Raw genomic sequence first — 20,661 nt, forward strand, 5'->3', positions numbered from 1 at the left:
ATCGTTTGTTAAATTATCCTCGTAAATTTGTTTTATGTACCATCCGCCCTCCGCCCTCCGACTTTGAACATCAAAGCCTTTTTTTTGACCTGTTTGTGTATTCTCTTTTTATTCATGCTCGGGTCAATGAATTTTATTCGCTAAAATAAAATAAAAAGTCACGTTTACTCACTCGATTATTCTAAATAAATATTTTTAACAAACAATATGTTTGTTTTAGAATTTTTCCACGAGGACAGTCCAGCAGCAATTACTTTTATGTTTGTAAAATAAATTTTTATGATTTATAAATTCTGTGATAAAATTTTTCCTCTGTCTGTTTTTGCTGTGCGTACTAAATTAAATATTCATCCAAATCCAATAAATCCGGTCAAATATTTTACTTTATTTAAATCCCTGATGACGAAATTGAATCAAGAAGGAAATATCGTAATTAATAACAGACGGATAGCATAAATAATCAGTGACATGTTTCCTCTATCAATAATTCACCTCATCGGAAAAATGACAAATTATTAACAGTGACATAAGCACGAATTTATGGACACATCAAGGCCAGATATTCGATGAGTATGCATCTGTACATGTGTTTACATCCACCTCGATAGGTTGCATCATATCACTGTCAATTTTTCCCGCTGAGCCACGGCTCGCTGATCCCTCCAATAGGGATTATTATCGATGCAGAATTATGCCATGCCGGGAATCTCCTACCCATCATTCATTGTTTCCTGTCAATCTTTTTGATTCGATTAATTAATTATTATCCTGACGATAAATTCTGCTTACGATGCCTGATTCGATCTTGTCTTGGAATTTACAATCAGGTTGCGTGTCATTGTTATAATGACTATGTAAATTGTGTTATAGGCTTTCTAATCCTTTTCAATCAATTTTAGATAATTAAATTTTAATGCATTATATTGACGTATTTTAATCATCTTTTTTTAATATATTAAACTTATTAAAAGATGCTCTTGAAAAATATCAAAATATGACATCTCAATCAATCATAAGTTGTTTTTTTTACGTTAAAATTTATTCATTACACCGGCACACAAAAAAAAAAAAGTTGTCTGTACTTGGGACGCGCCACATATATTCCCATGTAATTTGACCCGCTGAACCCGAATTTGAGGTCCGTTTGGCCCCTACACCCTAGGATTTTGAGAAAACTGTAAAAAACCGAAAAACGGGAAAATGTGGGGTTTTGGTGATTGAAAAATTTTTTTAAATTTTAACTATTCATTATTTTCATGTATTTCGATCTGCTTTATACTTATCTGAAGTGTACTCAGACCAGCAGCCATTAAAAGTCTAAGTAAATCCCGAAAACCCATGAAAATTGCGAAAAAACAAAAATTCCCAATATTGTGATAAAAAATGTATTGAGCTAAATATATGATGATTTTCATGTAGGTTTATCGACGACATATAAATCTCCAACTTTTATAACTCAGACGTCTCGAAAACATCAAACAAATGTGCAAAACCCCGAAAATTGGAAAAAATCAAATGTAATATAATAAAAATCGAGTTATTATTCAAAATAAATAAAAAATCATATCATTCGATCTGTGGTGCATAAAAAGTATTTCGTCTTAAGACTTAAAAATAATTTTTTCGGAAAATATCATCAAAACCCTTTGGATTTGAATTTTAATTCGTTCTCCGCTTATATCTCACCCTTTTTATCTTCAAACGTCCTGCATAAAGGGTTTCTCTTTCGTTTCCTCTCTTCTTCGGGTAAATCTCTCTTCAGAGTCCAACAATGATCTACCATCATATTGACATCCACTCATGTTTTGATGGAATGTTTCTTCTCTTTCTTCACTGAAATTACCAAGATTTTCAGGAAAGTGTGAAAGATGAGATTGTAAATAGTGCAATTTTGTATTCACATTCCCTAAAAATTTCGAGATACTTCCTTAAAACTTCCCCAAGCTGCTCTCTCAATCTTGTGCATCTCATACTCAAGATTAGCATCCTGGAATTGAGTCCGAATTTGGGGTACATAAAAATTCCTTCTTTCAATTTATTGTCACTTATAGCTGGAAATTTTTCGTCCAAGTACTTAACACAGTTGCCATTTTTATCGAGAGCTTTGACAAAATGCTTCATAAGGTCAAGCTTGATATAAAGTGGTGGCAGCAAGTACTTGTAAGGATTAATGAGAGATTCTCGCATAACGTTGTGAGAACCATGATTCAAATTCTTTCTTGTTGGCCGTTCTTTTCTACTGTAGGGAATTTTCCGATCGTGACTATCCTACAAACATACAAGAAGGGATATATTGTGAACCAGATTGTTGGCTTAACTAGTGTAGCAATTTTCAGATCACCACAAACTTTTCAATGATTTTTGGTCAAATGAGCTACTGGAGTCGGTGCTTTGAGACTTCGCTTAGACAAAGCAATGAAAAACTTTCACTCCTCGTCCTGAAAGTGTTCGGCTTTAACTCATCAATCAAACTTCTTACATCTGAACAGTCCACTAATGAATTTTCGCCGTTTTAAAAATGTTATCAGATTTTTTTCCCTATCACGATAAAAATAAGCTGTTGTATTTTTAGTTAATAAATTTTTTTTCTTTAAGCTGATGTTTCAGGGTTTTCACTTCTAGGAACTTTTGGGCTCAGAATCGATTTCTTGCTTAAATGCTTGTGCCTGTAACCAGGGCACCTCCACGTGGTGACGGCGGGCAACAGGACCGTCTGGCATAGTCCCTGGGTTAACGGCTTGAATGCCGTCATGGCAGGCACAAGTAATAAGTGTTTTACGATGCAGGGACCCGGAATCCCAGTATCGGCGTCTGGTCAGAGTGAGAAAGCAGGCTCGCAGGCGTCGTCATCAAGTGACTGCAGCTCTTCATTAGTGGGTGACTTGGCTTCTGAAGCGTTTAATATGACAAGAAGTGTCTCTCACATATGTAACAAAAACTCCAATTGCTTCTGTTACATATGTGGAGAATTTGAAGTAACGAAAAGTCGTAGATCTTTTTCAAACAAATTGAAAAATGTCTACGAAACCTGCTTCGGTATCCAGATTACGAACTGGGAAGCAACTTGGGTACCACATTCACTTTGCAATCGGTGTCACACGATGCTTACTCGTTGGGAGCAGACGAAAAGTAAACAGTGCTTGAAATTTTCAAAACCTGTGATTTGGTCTGCACCAACGAGTCAAAAACTGCTATTTTTGCACGACGGAAGTTTCAGGTTTTTCTTCGACAACCAAACATAAAATTCAATATGCCAACGTAACATCAGTTGTGCCAGCAGAAAAAGTTTTGAATGTCGAAGAACCTGCAGCTCCTGAACCAGTGAATGAACATGAAGAGATGGAAGTTGAAGATAACTTTGAAGAAATCGATCCTGAACCCGAAGAGATCCATTCTGAGGATGAAGAATACATCCCGAGTGGTGTTCCTAGAAGTAAAGACCCTGAAGTCTTCGATCAACTTGAATTGAATGACCTTGTACGAGACTTAGGACTATCTAAGGTAAAAGCTGAACATTTAGCCTCAGCTTTAAGGAAAAAATTTATTAGCTAAAAATACAACAGCTTATTTTTATCGTGATAGGGAAAAAGAGTTCCGGAAGTATTTTACAAAAGACAGCGAAAATTCATTTGTGTACTGTTCAGATGTAAAAGGACTGATCGATGAGTTGAAGCCAAACACTTACAAAGACGAAGAATGGAGGCTTTTATTGACTCCTCTAGGCGAAGTCTTAAAGCTGTGCTTCTTCATAATGGAAACTTATTGGCACCGATTCCAGTAGCTCATTCGACTAAACTAAAGGAGACTTATGACAATTTACAGGTTGTATTAGATAAAATAAACTATTCAGAACATCAATGGAAGGTTTGTGGTGATCTGAAAATTGCAACAATATTGCTAGGCCAACAATCAGGGTTCACAAAGTACCCCTGCTTCTTATGTTTGTGGGATAGCCGAGACCGAAAGAATCATTACATTCAAAAAGAATGGCCAACAAGAACAAATTTGAATCCTGGTTCTCACAATGTTACGCGACAATCTCTAATTGATCCTTCCAAGTACTTGCTGCCCCCACTTCATATCAAGCTTGGCCTTATGAAGCAATTTGTCAAAGCTCTGGATAAAGATGGAAACTGTTTTAAGTACTTGGGCGAAAAATTTCCAGCTATAAGTGACGCTAAATTAAAAGAAGGAATTTTTGATGGACCCCAAATTCGGACTCTATTCCAGGATGCTAATCTTGAATATGAGATGAACGAGATTGAGAGAGCAGCTTGGGGAAGTTTTAAGGAAGTATCACAGCAATTTTTAGGGAATACGAAAAGTGATAACTACGCAACTTTAGTTGACGAGTTGTTATACAACTATAATACTTTAGGTTGCTTAATGAATACAAAATTGCACTATTTACATTCTCATCTTTCACACTTTCCTGAAAATCTTGGTGATTTTAGTGAAGAGCAAGGTGAGAGATTCCATCAAGACATTAGTGTGATGGAAAAACGATATCAAGGAACGTGGGATGTAAATATGATGGCAGATCATTGTTGGACTCTGAAGAGAGATTTACCCGAAGAAGAGAGGAAACGAAAGAGAAACCCTTTATGCAGGACGTTTGAAGATAAAAGGGTGAGATATAAGCGGAGAACGAATTAAAATTCAAATCCAAAGGGTTTTGATGATATTTTCCGAAAAATTAATTTTTAAGTCTTAGGACGAAATACTTTTTTATGCACCACAGATCGAATGATATGATTTTTTATTTATTTTGAATAATAACTCGATTTTTATTATATTACATTTGATTTTTTCCAATTTTCGGGGTTTTGCACATTTGTTTGATGTTTTCGAGACGTCTGAGTTATAAAAGTTGGAGATTTATATGTCGTCGATAAACCTACATGAAAATCATCATATATTTAGCTCAATACATTTTTTTTATCACAATATTGGGAATTTTTTGTTTTTTTTCGCAATTTTCATGGGTTTTTCGGGATTTACTTAGACTTTTAATGGCTGCTGGTCTGAGTACACTTCAGATAAGTATAAAGCAGATCGAAATACATGAAAATCATGCATAGTTAGAATCTAAAAAAATTTTTCAATCACCAAAACCCCCAATTTTCCCGTTTTTTTTCGGTTTTTTACAGTTTTCTCAAAATCCTAGGGTGTAGGGGCCAAACGGACCTCAAATTCGGGTTCAGCGGGTCAAATTACATGGGAATATATGTGGCGCGTCCCAAGTACAGACAACTTTTTTTTTTTTGTGTGCCGGTGTTATCTATCACTAGTTTATGTAAAATTGAAAATGTTCATAAAAAAAAAAAAAAAAGTACGTGCGTACAAAGCACACATGTTAGAAGTGAAGCTTCTTTGGTAAACTAATTTTTAAATCTCGTTTATATTTATTACACGCTTTTTATTAGCTTCACTTGTATGTCAGTTTGTCAGTTTGTCAGTTTGTCAGTTTGTCAGTTTGTCAGTTTGTCAGTTTGTCAGTTTGTCAGTTTGTCAGTTTGTCAGTTTGTCAGTTTGTCAGTTTGTCAGTTTGTCAGTTTGTCAGTATGTAACTCTCCTCCGCATAAAGAGACTACCATAATGATATTATTTAAATTTTGATTATTATCAACCTAGAACCCAGGTGATGACCTTCCTAGTCATCCTCTGATGACCACCCCGAAGTTATATCTCGAAACCAGGTGTTTTCCTCCGTAGGTTTTCATCGGGAATGGCACAGATAAACCCGTACATCAACCCGGAATCCTCTGATGACCATCCCGAAGTTATATTTCGAAACCTGGTGTTTTCCTCCGTAGGTTTTCATCGGGAATGGCACAGATAAACCCGTACATCAACCCGGAATCCTCTGATGACCATCCCGAAGTTATATCTCGAAACCAGGTGTTTTCCTCCGTAGATTTTCATCGGGAATGGCACAGATAAACCCGTACATCAACCCGGAATCCTCTGATGACCATCCCGAAGTTATATCTCGAAACCAGGTGTTTTCCTCCGTAGGTTTTCATCGGGAATGGCACAGATAAACCCGTACATCAACCCGGAATCCTCTGATGACCATCCCGAAGTTATATTTCGAAACCAGGTGTTTTCCTCCGTAGGTTTTCATCGGGAATGGCACAGATAAACCCGTACATCAACCCGGAATCCTCTGATGACCATCCCGAAGTTATATCTCGAAACCAGGTGTTTTCCTCCGTAGGTTTTCATCGGGAATGGCACAGATAAATCCGTACATCAACCCGGAATCCTCTGATGACCATCCCGAAGTTATATCTCGAAACCAGGTGTTTTCCTCCGTAGGTTTTCATCGGGAATGGCACAGATAAACCCGTACATCAACCCGGAATCCTCTGATGACCATCCCGAAGTTATATTTCGAAACCAGGTGTTTTCCTCCGTAGGTTTTCATCGGGAATGGCACAGATAAACCCGTACATCAACCCGGAATCCTCTGATGACCATCCCGAAGTTATATTTCGAAACCAGGTGTTTTCCTCCGTAGGTTTTTTACACGCTTTATATTAGCTTCACTTGTATGTCAGTTTGTCAGTACGTAACTCTCCGTGGGTAATTTGCGCGCCTGAATATTTTTGATAATCAACAAATAATAGTTTAAAAACTAAAAAATCACGCTTTTATAAATAAACCAAACTAAAAGTAAAAATAAATAATAGTTTAAAAACTAAAAACACGCTTTTTATAGAAAACCAAACTAAAAATAGAAAATAAATTTTAATAAATTTAAATTAAGAATAGTGTTAAAAATTTCAATAAATATAAATTAATAATAGTGTAAATAAAAAAATGTATTTTATTTTAAAAAAAGCGTGGGGTGCATGGTGTCAATAGTTATAAATATTTTATTGACAGATATGAGTAGAGTGATTATCATTTTGATATCTTAAAAAGCACCCCACGCTTTTTTTAAAATAAAATACATTTTTTTATTTACACTATTATTAATTTATATTTATTGAAATTTTTAACACTATTCTTAATTTAAATTTATTAAAATTTATTTTCTATTTTTTAGTTTGGTTTTCTATAAAAAGCGTGTTTTTAGTTTTTTTAAACTATTATTTATACTTATCTAAAGCTTTAGATTTCCGAGACTTAGAAGGAGGAAAAAAAGAAAGAAATGTTAGAAATTTAATGAATTTAATTGTCATTAAAATATTAAGTGTCGAAAATTAATATACATTAGTAACCTTGCAGTCAGTACGTGACTGCCGGGACTTGTGAACTATAAATAAATAAAATTTTGCTTTATTAAATAATGACTTTTGGTAAATTGCACTGTACTTTTTTAACTATTGACGTTTTAAAGATATAAGCTCATTTCGATGTTACACTCATCAAGAGCTTTCATTTGAATACCCACATGCATTTTCATATATTTTTCATATACAGAGTGTCCCAGAAGTAACGGACGCCATTGTAGCATTTGATAAACGAAATAATTCTGAGACGAAAAGTCCTTATCCATTTTTTAATCAGACGCATAGATAATTAATTATTAATTAAAATAACTTCCTTTTATGCGTTAGAGAGAGAGAGAGCGCTAGTGTCAAGTCAAGTGCGTTCCAACGAAGACGCTTGTATGTGTGAATGTGTAAGTAAATATGTGTGACTACGTTAGCTATAGAAACTAGTTAGTCATACAGTTAGTTGTGTCTTTGTTTGGCACATACTTTACTGGACACTGGCGCTCTCTCTCTAACAAATGAAGAGACGTTATTTTTAATTAATAATTAATTATCTATGCGGTTAATTGAAAAATGGCTAAGGACTTTTCGTCTCAGAATTATTTTTTTCATCAAATGCTACAATGGCGTCCGTGACTTTTGGGACACCCTGTATAATATACATATATATAATATATATAAATATATGAAAAATTGATGTGGGTACTCAAATGAAAGATCTCGATGAGTATAATATCAGGGTGAGCTTATATCGTTAAAAATGTCAATATTTCAAAAAATATCTGTTAAATTGCTCTGTACTTTCTTAAATATTGACGTTTTTAAAAATATAAGCTCATTCCGATGTTACACTCATCAAGAGCTTTCATTTGAGTAGCCACATGCATTTTCATATATTTTCCATATATACATATATATAATACATATAAATATATGAAAAATTGATGTTGGTATTCAAATGAAAGGTCTCGGTGAGTGTAACATCGGGAAGAGCTTATATCTTCAAAAATGTAAATAGTTTTCAAGATACAAGGTCATTTCTTAATTATGTATGTAGAGATAGAGCATTTCCGAGTGCAGCCTAAATACTTATCATCATAAATTTACTATCAATGAGAATGACATGAAACTATGAAAAGGCACAACTTCAGGTCAAGACTTTTCCAACGATACCAATTTTAACTATAAAAACCCATTTTATCATATAAATACACTGGCCACAAAATTTTGCTTATTCTCTTAATAATATAGATTATAAATTTAATTTTTTAAATTTATTTCTTCGATATTTACATTATTCGAGGCGATTTCTATTGGTATTGTTGTGACCAAAGTATTATGATAACTAAAATCTAAAATATGTAACTAAAATATGTGATATAAGTTCATATTTCAACATTGTCTAAATATCTTTTAAAAATAGCATCTATTGTCGTTCTTGAATTTTTAGTTGGTGTCTTTGGATTATTATACATCAATTATTGATGTATTACCAACTAAAGTTCTAATATTTAACTACTAAACGAATATATAAACCAAGAACGTGTATTTTTTCTTGATCTCTTTTTCTCTCTCTCGCTTGCGCCCTACTCTCGCTGCATGGCTATGTGCTTCATGCACGTTGCCCCTTTCTCACTCTCTCTCAGTCGGTCTCAATCGCTCTCTCCCTCTTCTTGGACAAAAACGTTCCACATTTTCGTGTCAATAATAATTATCATTATTATTGCGTTTCATCCGTAAAAATTTTACCCTCATGTGCGTAAAGAAGTTTCACTTCAAAAATTATCAAAATATACTTCAAATAAACAATTTTTTCATTCATATATAAATTTGTAGTGGTGAAATATCAATGGAAGTTCTTTATTTTTCATTTTTGGTCTAAATATCATGAGAAAAAGTATTTTTAAATTTCAGAAGTTGATATCTTGTCTTACACGCAACCAACTGGAAAGTGTGCCCTACATTTTTTGTAGGAAATTGAACGCCCTACAAAAAAAGGTCTCTTATGATTGTTCAATAAATTTGCTTTTTCAAAAGTTTATAAATAATGAAAATTATGTTGACGAACTGTAACTGAAATTTTTGGTACAAAATTCACAAAAAAATCGTACGAATAAAATTCAAAGCAACAAAATTTGGTCTTATTTACGAATACATGCGAAAGTAGATACTGATATAACTTAGATCAAAGGTTAACTCAGGTGAAACTAGGAGACTAGGAGGAAAAAGTATCGTAAAAGTAAACTCACTTTAGCCAATGAAACAGCAGGAAAAGTATCCCAGACTAGTTCAGCTTCTTCCCCGGTGTTACCATGACGCTGTCCAGACAAAATCCTAGCAGCGGTGAGGGTACTCATCCCCATGCCGTCGCCGACAAAGAGGATGACACCCTTGGCCTCGCCGGTTGGAGGGGTGGTACCTGTGCTGGTGGTTGAAGCAGCGGCCCGCATCCTCGTCTCGATGCTCCTTGTAGCTGCATTGTACCACACGTTCCTCTCTGAAAGTCAGACCGGGAAGTCCCGAGGTGAATCACGATGCTAAGCATGCTTCATAAATCTTACACATCTACATTCGTCTACATCCACACACAGACACACTCGATTTATATATGTAGGTATAACTTAAACTCTAGCCAAGTTTGCTAGTTTGCTTTCCTTCACTGCACCCATGAATTTGGAATATAATATATATACGATTATACATTATCAAACATGACGATGGAGGAGATGATGACCATGCATAATGATGATGTTAAGCGAGCATAATGATAATAATGATGACCATATATCATTATCATCTAGCTTGATGATAATCAAACATGATGATGATGATTATGATGATCTACTGTGGTGATAATCAATCATGATGATGGCAGTGATGATCAAGCGTGACAACAATGATGATCAAACGTGATGACAATGATGATAATGACAATCAATCATGATGATTATGATCTACTGTGCTGATGATCAATCATGATGATGACGATCAAGCATGATGATAATGATTATAAAGATCAAGCATGATGATGATGATCATTCATGATAATGGCGGTGATGATCAAATGCGACAATAATGATGATCAAATGTAATAACGATGATGATAATGACGATAGAGCATGATGATTATGATCTACTGTACTGATGATCAATGATGATGGTGGTGATGATGATGATGATGATTAAGCATGATGATAATTTACTATGGTGAGTCAATCATTCTGATGGTAATGATGATGAAGCGTGATAACAATAATGATCAAGTATGACAATAATGATGATTAAAGGTGACAACAATAATGGTAGTGACGATCAAGTGTTATGATAATGGTGATGGTGATGATGATGATGATGATGATCTCCTTTGCTGAGGATCAATGATGATAATCATCCGGAATCATGATGATCAAGAATGAATCTAATAACGATAATAATAATGATACTCAAACATGATGATCATAATGATGATAATGAAAGTAATGATAAACAAGTGCAATGACAATGGTTATGATGATAATTATAATGATTATGATGATAATGATAATGATGATGATCACGCACAATAATGATGAATCAGTATAACGAAAATGATGATATAAATATACATCTTAATTCTAGTCAAGTTTGCTAGTTTGCTCTTCTTCACTGCATCCATAAATTTAGAGCATAATATGTATATATATATATATATATACATGGAAAATACACTCTTGAACTTCCAAAAAGTTAATAGTTAAGCAAGTCACCATTAAATCAGTAGTAACTGCATTATATCTAAGTTATTTTTCATAATTTTATAAAACTCGATATTAATCTCTATTTAAGTCAAATTAAATGGGTTATTATTCGTTATTTATTGCCCCGTTATATTTATGATTCACTGACAATAAAATAATATTTTTTCCGGAAAAAACAGTCTCGAAAAATATTACCGGATATATAAACTACAACCTATAAATTATTCGAAAACTAAACTCCTAAATTCGTAACACTGAAACTTTCGAAATGAATTCTTCCGAGTGACGTAACGAGCCTACAGTAATGTCGCATTTGTGAAACTCTCTTTATTTCACTTTATAATTATCGGAGAAGTGAATGTTGAAGATCTTTTTTCTTTAATGTAACTTCAGCAGTCGTATTATATTTTGATATTTTATGAAAAGGAGTAATATTAATGTTAATTTTCAAATTAAAATGAACATTAATGGAATTAAACAAAACAAATGCAAACTATGAAAATTTAATTAAAATTGTGTTTATTCTGTTCTGGAAATTCAGTTATTCTCTGGAAGTGACCACTATATTTATTCAAAAGCATAATGTATGAGACGTCGGGAAGATTTATGATATGTGCCAGAGTAACTCCCTCGGTGGAATATGACGTGAGATTTTTAATTTAAAGACAAGTCAAACACTTGAGTCGAGCATGAAGTATGATTAATTACTCGAATGGGAGCTTTAATAAATAGACATCAATTATTTAAATAGAAACAATAAATTATTCAATAACTGGATAGGTCTACCCTTAAGATTAATCTAGTACGGTCCTACCGCAAGGGTTTGATGCTTCAAGATAAAAAGAACTATATATTATTCTAGTGTCATTAATATAGAGATTTTGAATTTGAATATATATATTTTATGTCTGAATAGAAGATAAGAAATTTCGATTTTTTATACTTCTTTGACTTTTAGAAAGAATTTTTGAAATGTTTATGGTCTATTCAAAAAATGTCAAGAATTGATGGCTAGGCATGATGCTGTTGATCATGACGATTTGATGATGATTATGTAAAAAGATAATCAAAAGTGATGATGATGATGACAACAATAATGATAAGTAAGTGCGGTATAATTACAATTGATGATAATGATCATGCATGATGATTATGATGACGGTAATGATGATAATGATAGCTACAACGATCAAGAATGATACTGATGGACGTGATGTTCATGCATGATGACGATAATCGACCATGATTTTAATGATGATAAAAAAACTTTTGTTTCTGTTTTTTTAACTTCCCGCAAAGAAAATTAAAAATTTTCGTAAATTGGGAAGTTATTGGTTTTACCCTGTTTTTCGAAAATCGAGTTCTCATCAGATCTCGACGTTTTCAGGTCTTAAGACTCAACCGATTTAATCGCGGTTGGTTCCATTCAAAGGAGTTTGACCAAACTTAGATTTTGATTACAATTTGAATCGATTTAAACGGGTAGATTTTGAGAAATCTCAAAAAAATTACAAACAAAAATTTTTTCAAATGGGGTTTTTCTTTAATAACTTTAAAACGGCTTCACCGATCGATTCCAAAAACTAATCAGTTTTTAACATTAAAAAACTATGTCGATCGCCGCCAACCCGGTCGAAACTGGTTGATTCGTTCGTGAGTTATCGTTGTCGAAAGAAAACCAAAAGAAGTTTTTTTTTCGGAATTACTTCGAAATTCCTGGTTCAATCAATTTAAACTTAAAAATGATCTTGAGGCTTCAAAATATGCGTCGAATGCCGCAAATTGTGTAAAAATCGGTTCATTCATTCAAAAGTTATTGTAGTTTGAAAATTCAAAAAATAGTGTTTTATTAACACGGCAACAAGAAAACTTTAAAAATTACAATATATAATGCAACGTGGCACTTCGTAATGAAAACTGGAAAAATTACTGTTTCAGTTTGTAATTATTACAGATTTTATAAGAATTACGTCGTAGAATGTAATATTTACATTGAAAGCTCTGAAAATTGAATTAAAAAATTGAATTTGGAAAAATGTTATTTTGAACTGTAATTTTTATAGTTTTGATTACGATGGGACTGATTTTACATTTTATACTGTAATTATTTCTGTTTTCTTTTTTCCGTGAAACTTTTAACAAGCTTTTGAGCTCAGAGAGCTCAAGATGACACGAAAATTTTATTTTTGAGCTCGAAGAGCTCAAAACCGTAATAAGTGCAATTTTGAGCGCTTAAGTATGGAATTAGCAGGAAGTTGCAGGGATTGCTTTAGGGTCAACCGTATTCCTAATTTTTTCCCCAGAATTTTTTTGAAAAAATTTCAACCAGGCATGATTTTTGATTCTTTTTATGTACTCCATTAAAAAGAAGTCCATATAAGCAGCTTTTAAATTTTTTATTTATCATATCATAATGGCATTTAATCAGCTTTGCATAAAATTTAACAAAATATCAATAATTCTTCGAACTTCAAGCGCTTTAATTATCAGTTTTTCACCGCAGGATTAATTTTCATTATCAGACCATAAAAAATGTAATGAGTCTGATTAATAAGCCGGTTGGTTGGAAGTTTGCATAACTTATTAACAACAGATCATATATAATACGTCTACTCTAGCGATAGGTGCAGACACTGTAGCGTGAGGTTAAGCAATTATTTCGGTGAGTGCCGCCAATTGGAGACTTTTAGAGACTATAACGAACAAGTCTGTAAACTAGTTGGACGGGAGTGTTACGATCGTACACAGAATATATTACTATCCAGTGGAGTTCTTGTTCACGCTAATGGCCAAGTTTACTACATTATAACTCTTGAATCCATCACCGCATTTTGGCTTATATATGTATATATATATTATATATTACATAATACATTAAAACTAATTCCGTATTATCGGTAAAGTTTTACTTTTATTAACAGCAACAACGGAATAAAAACCGTCAAGTACTTAAATAAAAAACCGTGAATTAAGTTTTAGATTTATTTTTATTACCCACCTGCCTCGCCGGTACTTATAGCACGCATTCACGTTAAATGGACGATTTACGAGACAGAGGTGTGTATACTGTACTGCACTATATTATGTATATAGTATGTGCCGGTTGCTATATATTGGATGAGTATTACGTACGTTAAGCAACGCGGACTGTTTCCACTTGGTGTTAGCTGGACCGGCAAGGAATTCTCTTTATCGTCCGCAGCAGCATTTAGATGAAAATGCCCTTTGCAAGTCGCCATTTTGAGTAATCAAAAAAAAAAAAAGACGTTTTTAATTCAATTAAATTTGTATCGGATACGTCAGTGGATTAATTCTTAATTAATTTCTTCCTTTATGACCAGACGCTTTATTCTAACTCCCCTGTTGAAAAACTCCAATAAGATCCTATCAAAAACGACAAATTCCACTTAGAAACAAATAAAATTTATGGGTTTCTTAGTGGTTTTTGTCGCTTTTGATGGGATCCTATTGGAAATTTTAAACAGGGTCTGCTTGTTCCGAAATAAAATTGAAACAAATTAATCTAAGCTTCAAGCACCAAGATCTTTTTCACGCAAGACTAACCAAATTATACGTAATTGTTAATTGCAATTATAAATTCATTATTAACGCTCTAAGTCTGCAATCTAGTAATTAAGAGTCTTATTCTGTGTTTAAAAATGAGAGCGCATGGTTATCTTTGATGTTGCGTCATGAAGAACGTTGACCAATCAGAGCTCACTGACGCTCGCCAGTAGTGCCATCTAAGCTTCGAAGGGTACACTGATTTTGACCTGTGGCTTTTATAATAATTATAACTTATTCAGAAAAAATGAAAAAAGGGGCAAAGGGAAAAAATTTGTTTTGGTTTGAAAAATTATTTCGCTAAAAAATGCGATGAATTTTTTATTTAATTGGAGAAATAAAATAAAAGCTAACCTGAAATTTTTTTTTTTTGTAAATCGTTTGAGAAATTTTGATTCTGTGACACGGAATGTTTGGTATGAATGCGCTTTTCTACGCATTCATCGGCTAATGAATATCGATCAGTAAAGGAGTGAAATATTTTACTTGCATTGTTTTTATTAGGGAGGGTTTCGAAACAATGCAAAATTATTAACAATAACCAGGTGCAGACGATGGTGGTGTTCTAGTTACTTTAATTGGGATTTTAAAGATACTTGTTATTTATATTTTCTATCAGAGTGTCAATAATATACTTGACTTCGCTCATGGAAATATATGTATCAAGTTATTAACGATAACAAAACTTCGTATCTCCAGATTTCAAGTTATATTATAATTTAATGAGATGTTATCACACGAACGCACTAAAAGAGTTTGTATATAGTAATGATCGGCTGTTTTTTTTTTTTCATTGGCAATATTTATATTGATTATGTCTCCATCAATTTCATTTGCAATTATATTCATAGTTATCTCTATAAATATTATAATGTGTTGACAGTTTTATTTTAAAGTCGTTAATATTTAATCTTTAGTGCAATTTTTACTTAACATTAACGCTTAGATTCAGATTCAATGATTGAAGTACATAATAATCATACTTGATCCGGATCCACAAAAATTTTTTCATCGCTGTGACTGCAACTGTTTGCCTTTTTTTGGTTTTTTTGAATTTTACTCAAATCTAGACGGTGACCGGGCCAAACGGACTCCAAATTTGGATTCAGTGGGGTGAAAAACATGTTGTTAGGTGGGTTCGGTCAAAATTAGAAACAAATTTTTTTTTTGTGTGCCGGTGTAATAAATTCACCGTAAAAGTAAAATAATCCACAAATTTGCAGTAAGCTTAACTTCAACCTTGAATAACTTTCGGAGGATTGAATTTATCAAAAAATGATAAGAGATTTTTTTTATTCAGCGTTTAATTTCCTGTAAGAATATTGATTGTTCGTTCGATGGAGTTGGTTCAATCAAGAGAAATAAAAATCCAAACTTTCTAGAAATGTTTTTCCATCTTAATTAAATGAAAAATCGAAAAATTCAGTTCGTGACCTCTAAATATTGATATTAAGGGTTCAAATTTTGACTGAATTTTTATTTTGGTATCTTCTAACGAAATTTCAAGAACTTTTTGAAAAAAAAAATTAGTTGATTTTTTTGGCACACCCTAATGTATACGTACATTTTTTTTAATTATTCATTTTCAATGATTTATTTATTCATTTTGAATTCTATAAAATCATGGCATTTCTACAAGATTAACTGTCATCATATAATTGTATTACTTTGAATAGATAATTCCAATTATTTACTCATAACTTGTGTAATTGAGTAAATTATTAAATAACTGCTTTGAATTATTTTTACTAAGTTATGAGATGAAATATGAATATTAAAGTTCGTTATATAATTTTTGTAAACTGATTAACTAATTTTTAAATTAAATAATGGCAGAGCCTAAATAATGACAACAATGGTTATAATGATGCAATCATAGTTGATGAAATACAATAATTATAATAAGAGCAATGATAAAATAAATTACTCATATTTTTTGTATGCATGTCTATAATACTAAAGTAGCTTTGATCTAATTCGGAAAAAATTTTCTTTCTTAAGCCTTATCGACCCAATTTCTGTGAAGTTGTAAATAGTAAAAAAATGATGTCATAAAGAAGTTTCACTTCTTAACTGCGTACTTTGGTATACACACATATTTTTTTAAGCAGGGCATCGTTTTCTTAAAAGTAGTACTATCAACACCTTAAAAGACAAAAATAAATTTTTCATCGATAAGTTTCTTTCCATATAAATCCCCACAATTGACCGCGAACAAACAATTGGTAAACATAAAACTTGCAATTGTTTGAAAACTGGATGGTAAAAACAAGCCTCAACGCCGGGAGTAGTTTCAACGAACTTTTCACGCGTAACAATAGATTATCGAAAAAACGTTGAAAACAAAAGCCAGATAATGAATTATTTTGATGAAACCTTTTTCCGGTTGGATAGAAGTTTAGTTTTTCAGCGAAAATGATGCTTCGAGGGAGCGGTGTGCGATAAAATCCTTATTATAGGGGTGTACAAATAGTGTTCGAATCGAATCTAATATTTGAATAGTTCGAATAATTCGAATAGTTCGAATTATTCGAATATTTCAAATAATTCAAACAGTCGTTTTCTGTCGATAAACTAACTAATTTTTGTGTAAAAACCCCCCGCCTCGGGGCACCTCGCCATTCTGACATTTCTCCAGGAAAATTCGATTTTTTTTAAAATGAGATCTACGACACGATGGATCAGACATTGAAAGAGTGTAAATGTAGCAATGAAAAGCGACAACAATGAAAACGTCGCATAAGCTTTTTAATAAAAGATTTTATACATATGATATTTCTCATATTTGTGAAATATGAGCTTACATAATTGAAAATATCATCAGTAGACAAAATACAACGTCATTTCTTAATTCTTGACATTTTTTTAAGATGTAAGCCCATCCTGATGTTACGCTTATCGAGGCCTTTTATTTGAGTATGCACACGAATTTTTCCATATATTTTATATATTTTACAAATATGAGATATATCATATGTATAAAATATATGGAAAAATTCCTGTGGGTATTCAAATCAATTGCCTCGATAAGTGTAACTCCAGGATGAGCTTATATCGTTAAAAATATCATCAGTAGACAAAATACAAAGTCATTCTTTAATTATTGACATTTTTAAAGACATAAGCTCATCCTGATATTATGCTCATCGAAACCTTTTATTTGAGTACGCACACAAATTTTTTATATATTATATATATTTTACAAATATAAGATGTATCATACGTAAAAAATATATGGAAAAATTCGTGTGGGTATTCAAATGAAAGGTCTCGATAAGTGTAACTCCAGCATGAGCTTAGATCGTTAAAAATATCATTAGTAGACAAAATTAAACGTCATTTCTTAGTTATAGATATTTTTCAAGATATGAGCTCATCCTAATATTACGTTTCATTTAAGTATGCACACGATTTTTTTCATATATTTTATATACCTATGAAATATTTCTCATATTTGTAAAATATATAAAATATATAAAAAATTCGTGTGGGCTATATAAATATTGCTATAATATAATATAGTTATAGACTTAATTTATTTAAGTTTAGAGAAAAATAAATTAATTAAAATAATTCTAGCTAGATATAAAGCTATAGAATTTCCAAATGTAGTCTATATTTACACTCCTTCAATGTCTGATCCATCGTGTCTGTAGATCTTATTTTTGAAAAAATCGAATTTTCCCAGAGAAATGTCAAAATGGCGAGGTGCCTCGAGGCAGGGGGTCCGAATACACCAAGAAATATTCATTACAAATAATAAGCAGACTTTACTATCAAATAATTATCAAGACTTCATTTAGTCAAATAAAATAAAACGAATTAATTTTTACACAAAAATAAGTTAGTTTATCGACAGAAGACGACTGTTTGAATTATTTCAAATATTTGAATTATTCGAACTATTTGAGTTATTCGAACTATTCGTATCATTCGAATATTCGATTCGAAATTCGAATCGAATAATTCGATTCGAACTCGAGGCGAATAATTCGTAAACTCGAATATTCGCACACCCCTACCTTATTACCATTTCCATTCCTTATTGCGATTTATATTTGAATTTTTTGTATAAAAGCAGGGAGCGGTTGATCTATTATTGATGGTGATAAATTTGGTATCATGAATCTCCTGGAGTTATTAAAGTGGAAGTGCGGAGTGCGGAATCGATATTACCCAATCAATCGCATAAGCTCCTGCTTTAGGAAAGAGGAGATTGTATCCCTTTGATTGTATTTGGAATTGATTGACAGCCGGTTGATTGACAGTCCTCTCGGTTTGTTAATTTGTCAACAAGATAATTTTAAGCTTTGGAAATGTAAATAGAAGAAATATCTGTAGAAGACAAACGGAGTGTGCCGTTGGCAGACGAGTGTGAATGATTGTCAACTGTTTTAGTAAAACACCAAATAGAATAGAGGGGAAATTTCAATTGGAAAGCCCAACTTTTGTGTAAAGTGTAAACTGTTACCAGAAATCGGGGATGGGATAGGATGTGGGAGATGAACTGGAGAATAGGCGAGAAGCCCGTGGTTTCCCGGACGATTAAACGACGGCAGGCAATTCTGTAAGCGACAGCGGCTGCTCGATAGACTTCGCTTCAATGTTTAATTTTGTAGCGCCTGTTCAATCCACGAAGCTCACCCGACCATTTTTTACGAATATACCACTCGGAGTTTTTTTCTTTTCTTACTTTAAATTTTTCTTATCGACTCGGGGTTTCTTTTTACGGTTCATGGCTATCAGATATTGCCAAATGCTACTCAAAACTCGATTGTCCCATTAAAAACTTACAGGCTCCGCTGTCTGTCTAATAAAAAATATTTATTGGAATTTAATGACACTCGTCAAATTAATTGAACGTTAAAGTTATGACCGTACTTCGAATTGGATAATTTTTTATTGAATTTTTGGAGAGTTAATACTTTTATTCACAAATCGATAAATAAAGATTTTTGTATAAAATGGGTGATTTAATGATTTATTACTGAATTTCACTAGAGTTAATGGTCGTGAAAACACTGTAACTTTTGAAAACTACTATTTTTAAACTCTATTTTCATTCGAATCCTTCCGTATAATCAATGCGGAGAACTCTTTTCAAAATCTCACCTCAATATTATTTTGTTTGATTGTAATTAATATATTTCGGGTGTTGACGGGGTATTTTCCCCCCTCAGATCGCTCGGACTGTTTTTTTACTAAAAATATTTATTTATTCAACGGGTGAATAGAGGTGAGATTGTACTTGTCTTACGGGATTACCAAGTGTTGTTCGAACTCATCGGAAGGTGGCGCGGTAGTATAATTCTACCAGACTGTACAGTTTCTTTCAAGCAACGGCGGGCTGTTCAAAAATCAACTTTTTAAAATATTTATTCAAAAAATACTATTTATTGTGTACTTAGACACGAGGAAATTTTCATTACGATAAATTTTATTTTAATTCAAGATATTTTATTTTAAGTCTTATATATTCATCCAAACTCTTTGAATAGTTATTTTTGCACGTTGAGGTATTTAATGACTTTAAAAATAATAGTCGAATGTTATTTTATTATAAAGCCAAATCGATAAATTCATGAGATAACATGTTTAAATAAAAGTTAATAAGCCTAGAAAATTTATTGGTGTTTTAAAAGCAACAATTATGTGGGAAATTTATTTATGCTCGATCTCGTTAAACAATTCTAGAAATTCGTACATTTAACATTTGAATAGTTAATCAACGTATAAACATGATATTTATAAAATAAAAATACGAAACAAAAATATAAAAAACGAGTCAAATATCAAAGAGAAAAGTTTGTATGATCAATCTTATCAAAGTTTATAAATAAAAAAACTGGGAAATGTATTTAGTTTGTCAGTAAGATGGAAAACATATTTTTATCTCTTATTTGCTCGGTTGCACGCGTTTATATAACTTTTAAGGATCACTCAATTTCGGGCCGGTCTATTTAAGTTCAAAATCACCAGAAGATGGCGTGACCGTATTCTTCTACCATGCACAGTTTCTCTTTATAAATATAGATGAAATTCATACTAAAAGATGCATAATACACGCTCAAATGCTCCGCTCTAACCTAAATTTTCGAGCTTTGAAAATAATAACTTTATAGATTACATTGTTC

General features: G+C 32.4%; 1 protein-coding gene across 1 annotated transcript in view; it reads right to left on the reverse strand.

Annotated features, from left to right (window-relative positions):
- Nucleotides 1-20,661, reverse strand: part of LOC123264570 (alkaline phosphatase-like) — a 157,225-nt gene that overhangs the window by 120,434 nt on the left and 16,130 nt on the right. The window contains exon 2 of the mRNA XM_044727880.1: nt 9,476-9,723. Coding sequence (XP_044583815.1) covers nt 9,476-9,723 — 248 coding nt within the window. The remainder of the gene's footprint in view (nt 1-9,475; nt 9,724-20,661) is intronic.

The sequence above is a fragment of the Cotesia glomerata genome, linkage group LG5 (assembly GCF_020080835.1).
Source record: "Cotesia glomerata isolate CgM1 linkage group LG5, MPM_Cglom_v2.3, whole genome shotgun sequence".
Classification (NCBI taxonomy): Eukaryota; Metazoa; Arthropoda; class Insecta; order Hymenoptera; family Braconidae; genus Cotesia; species Cotesia glomerata.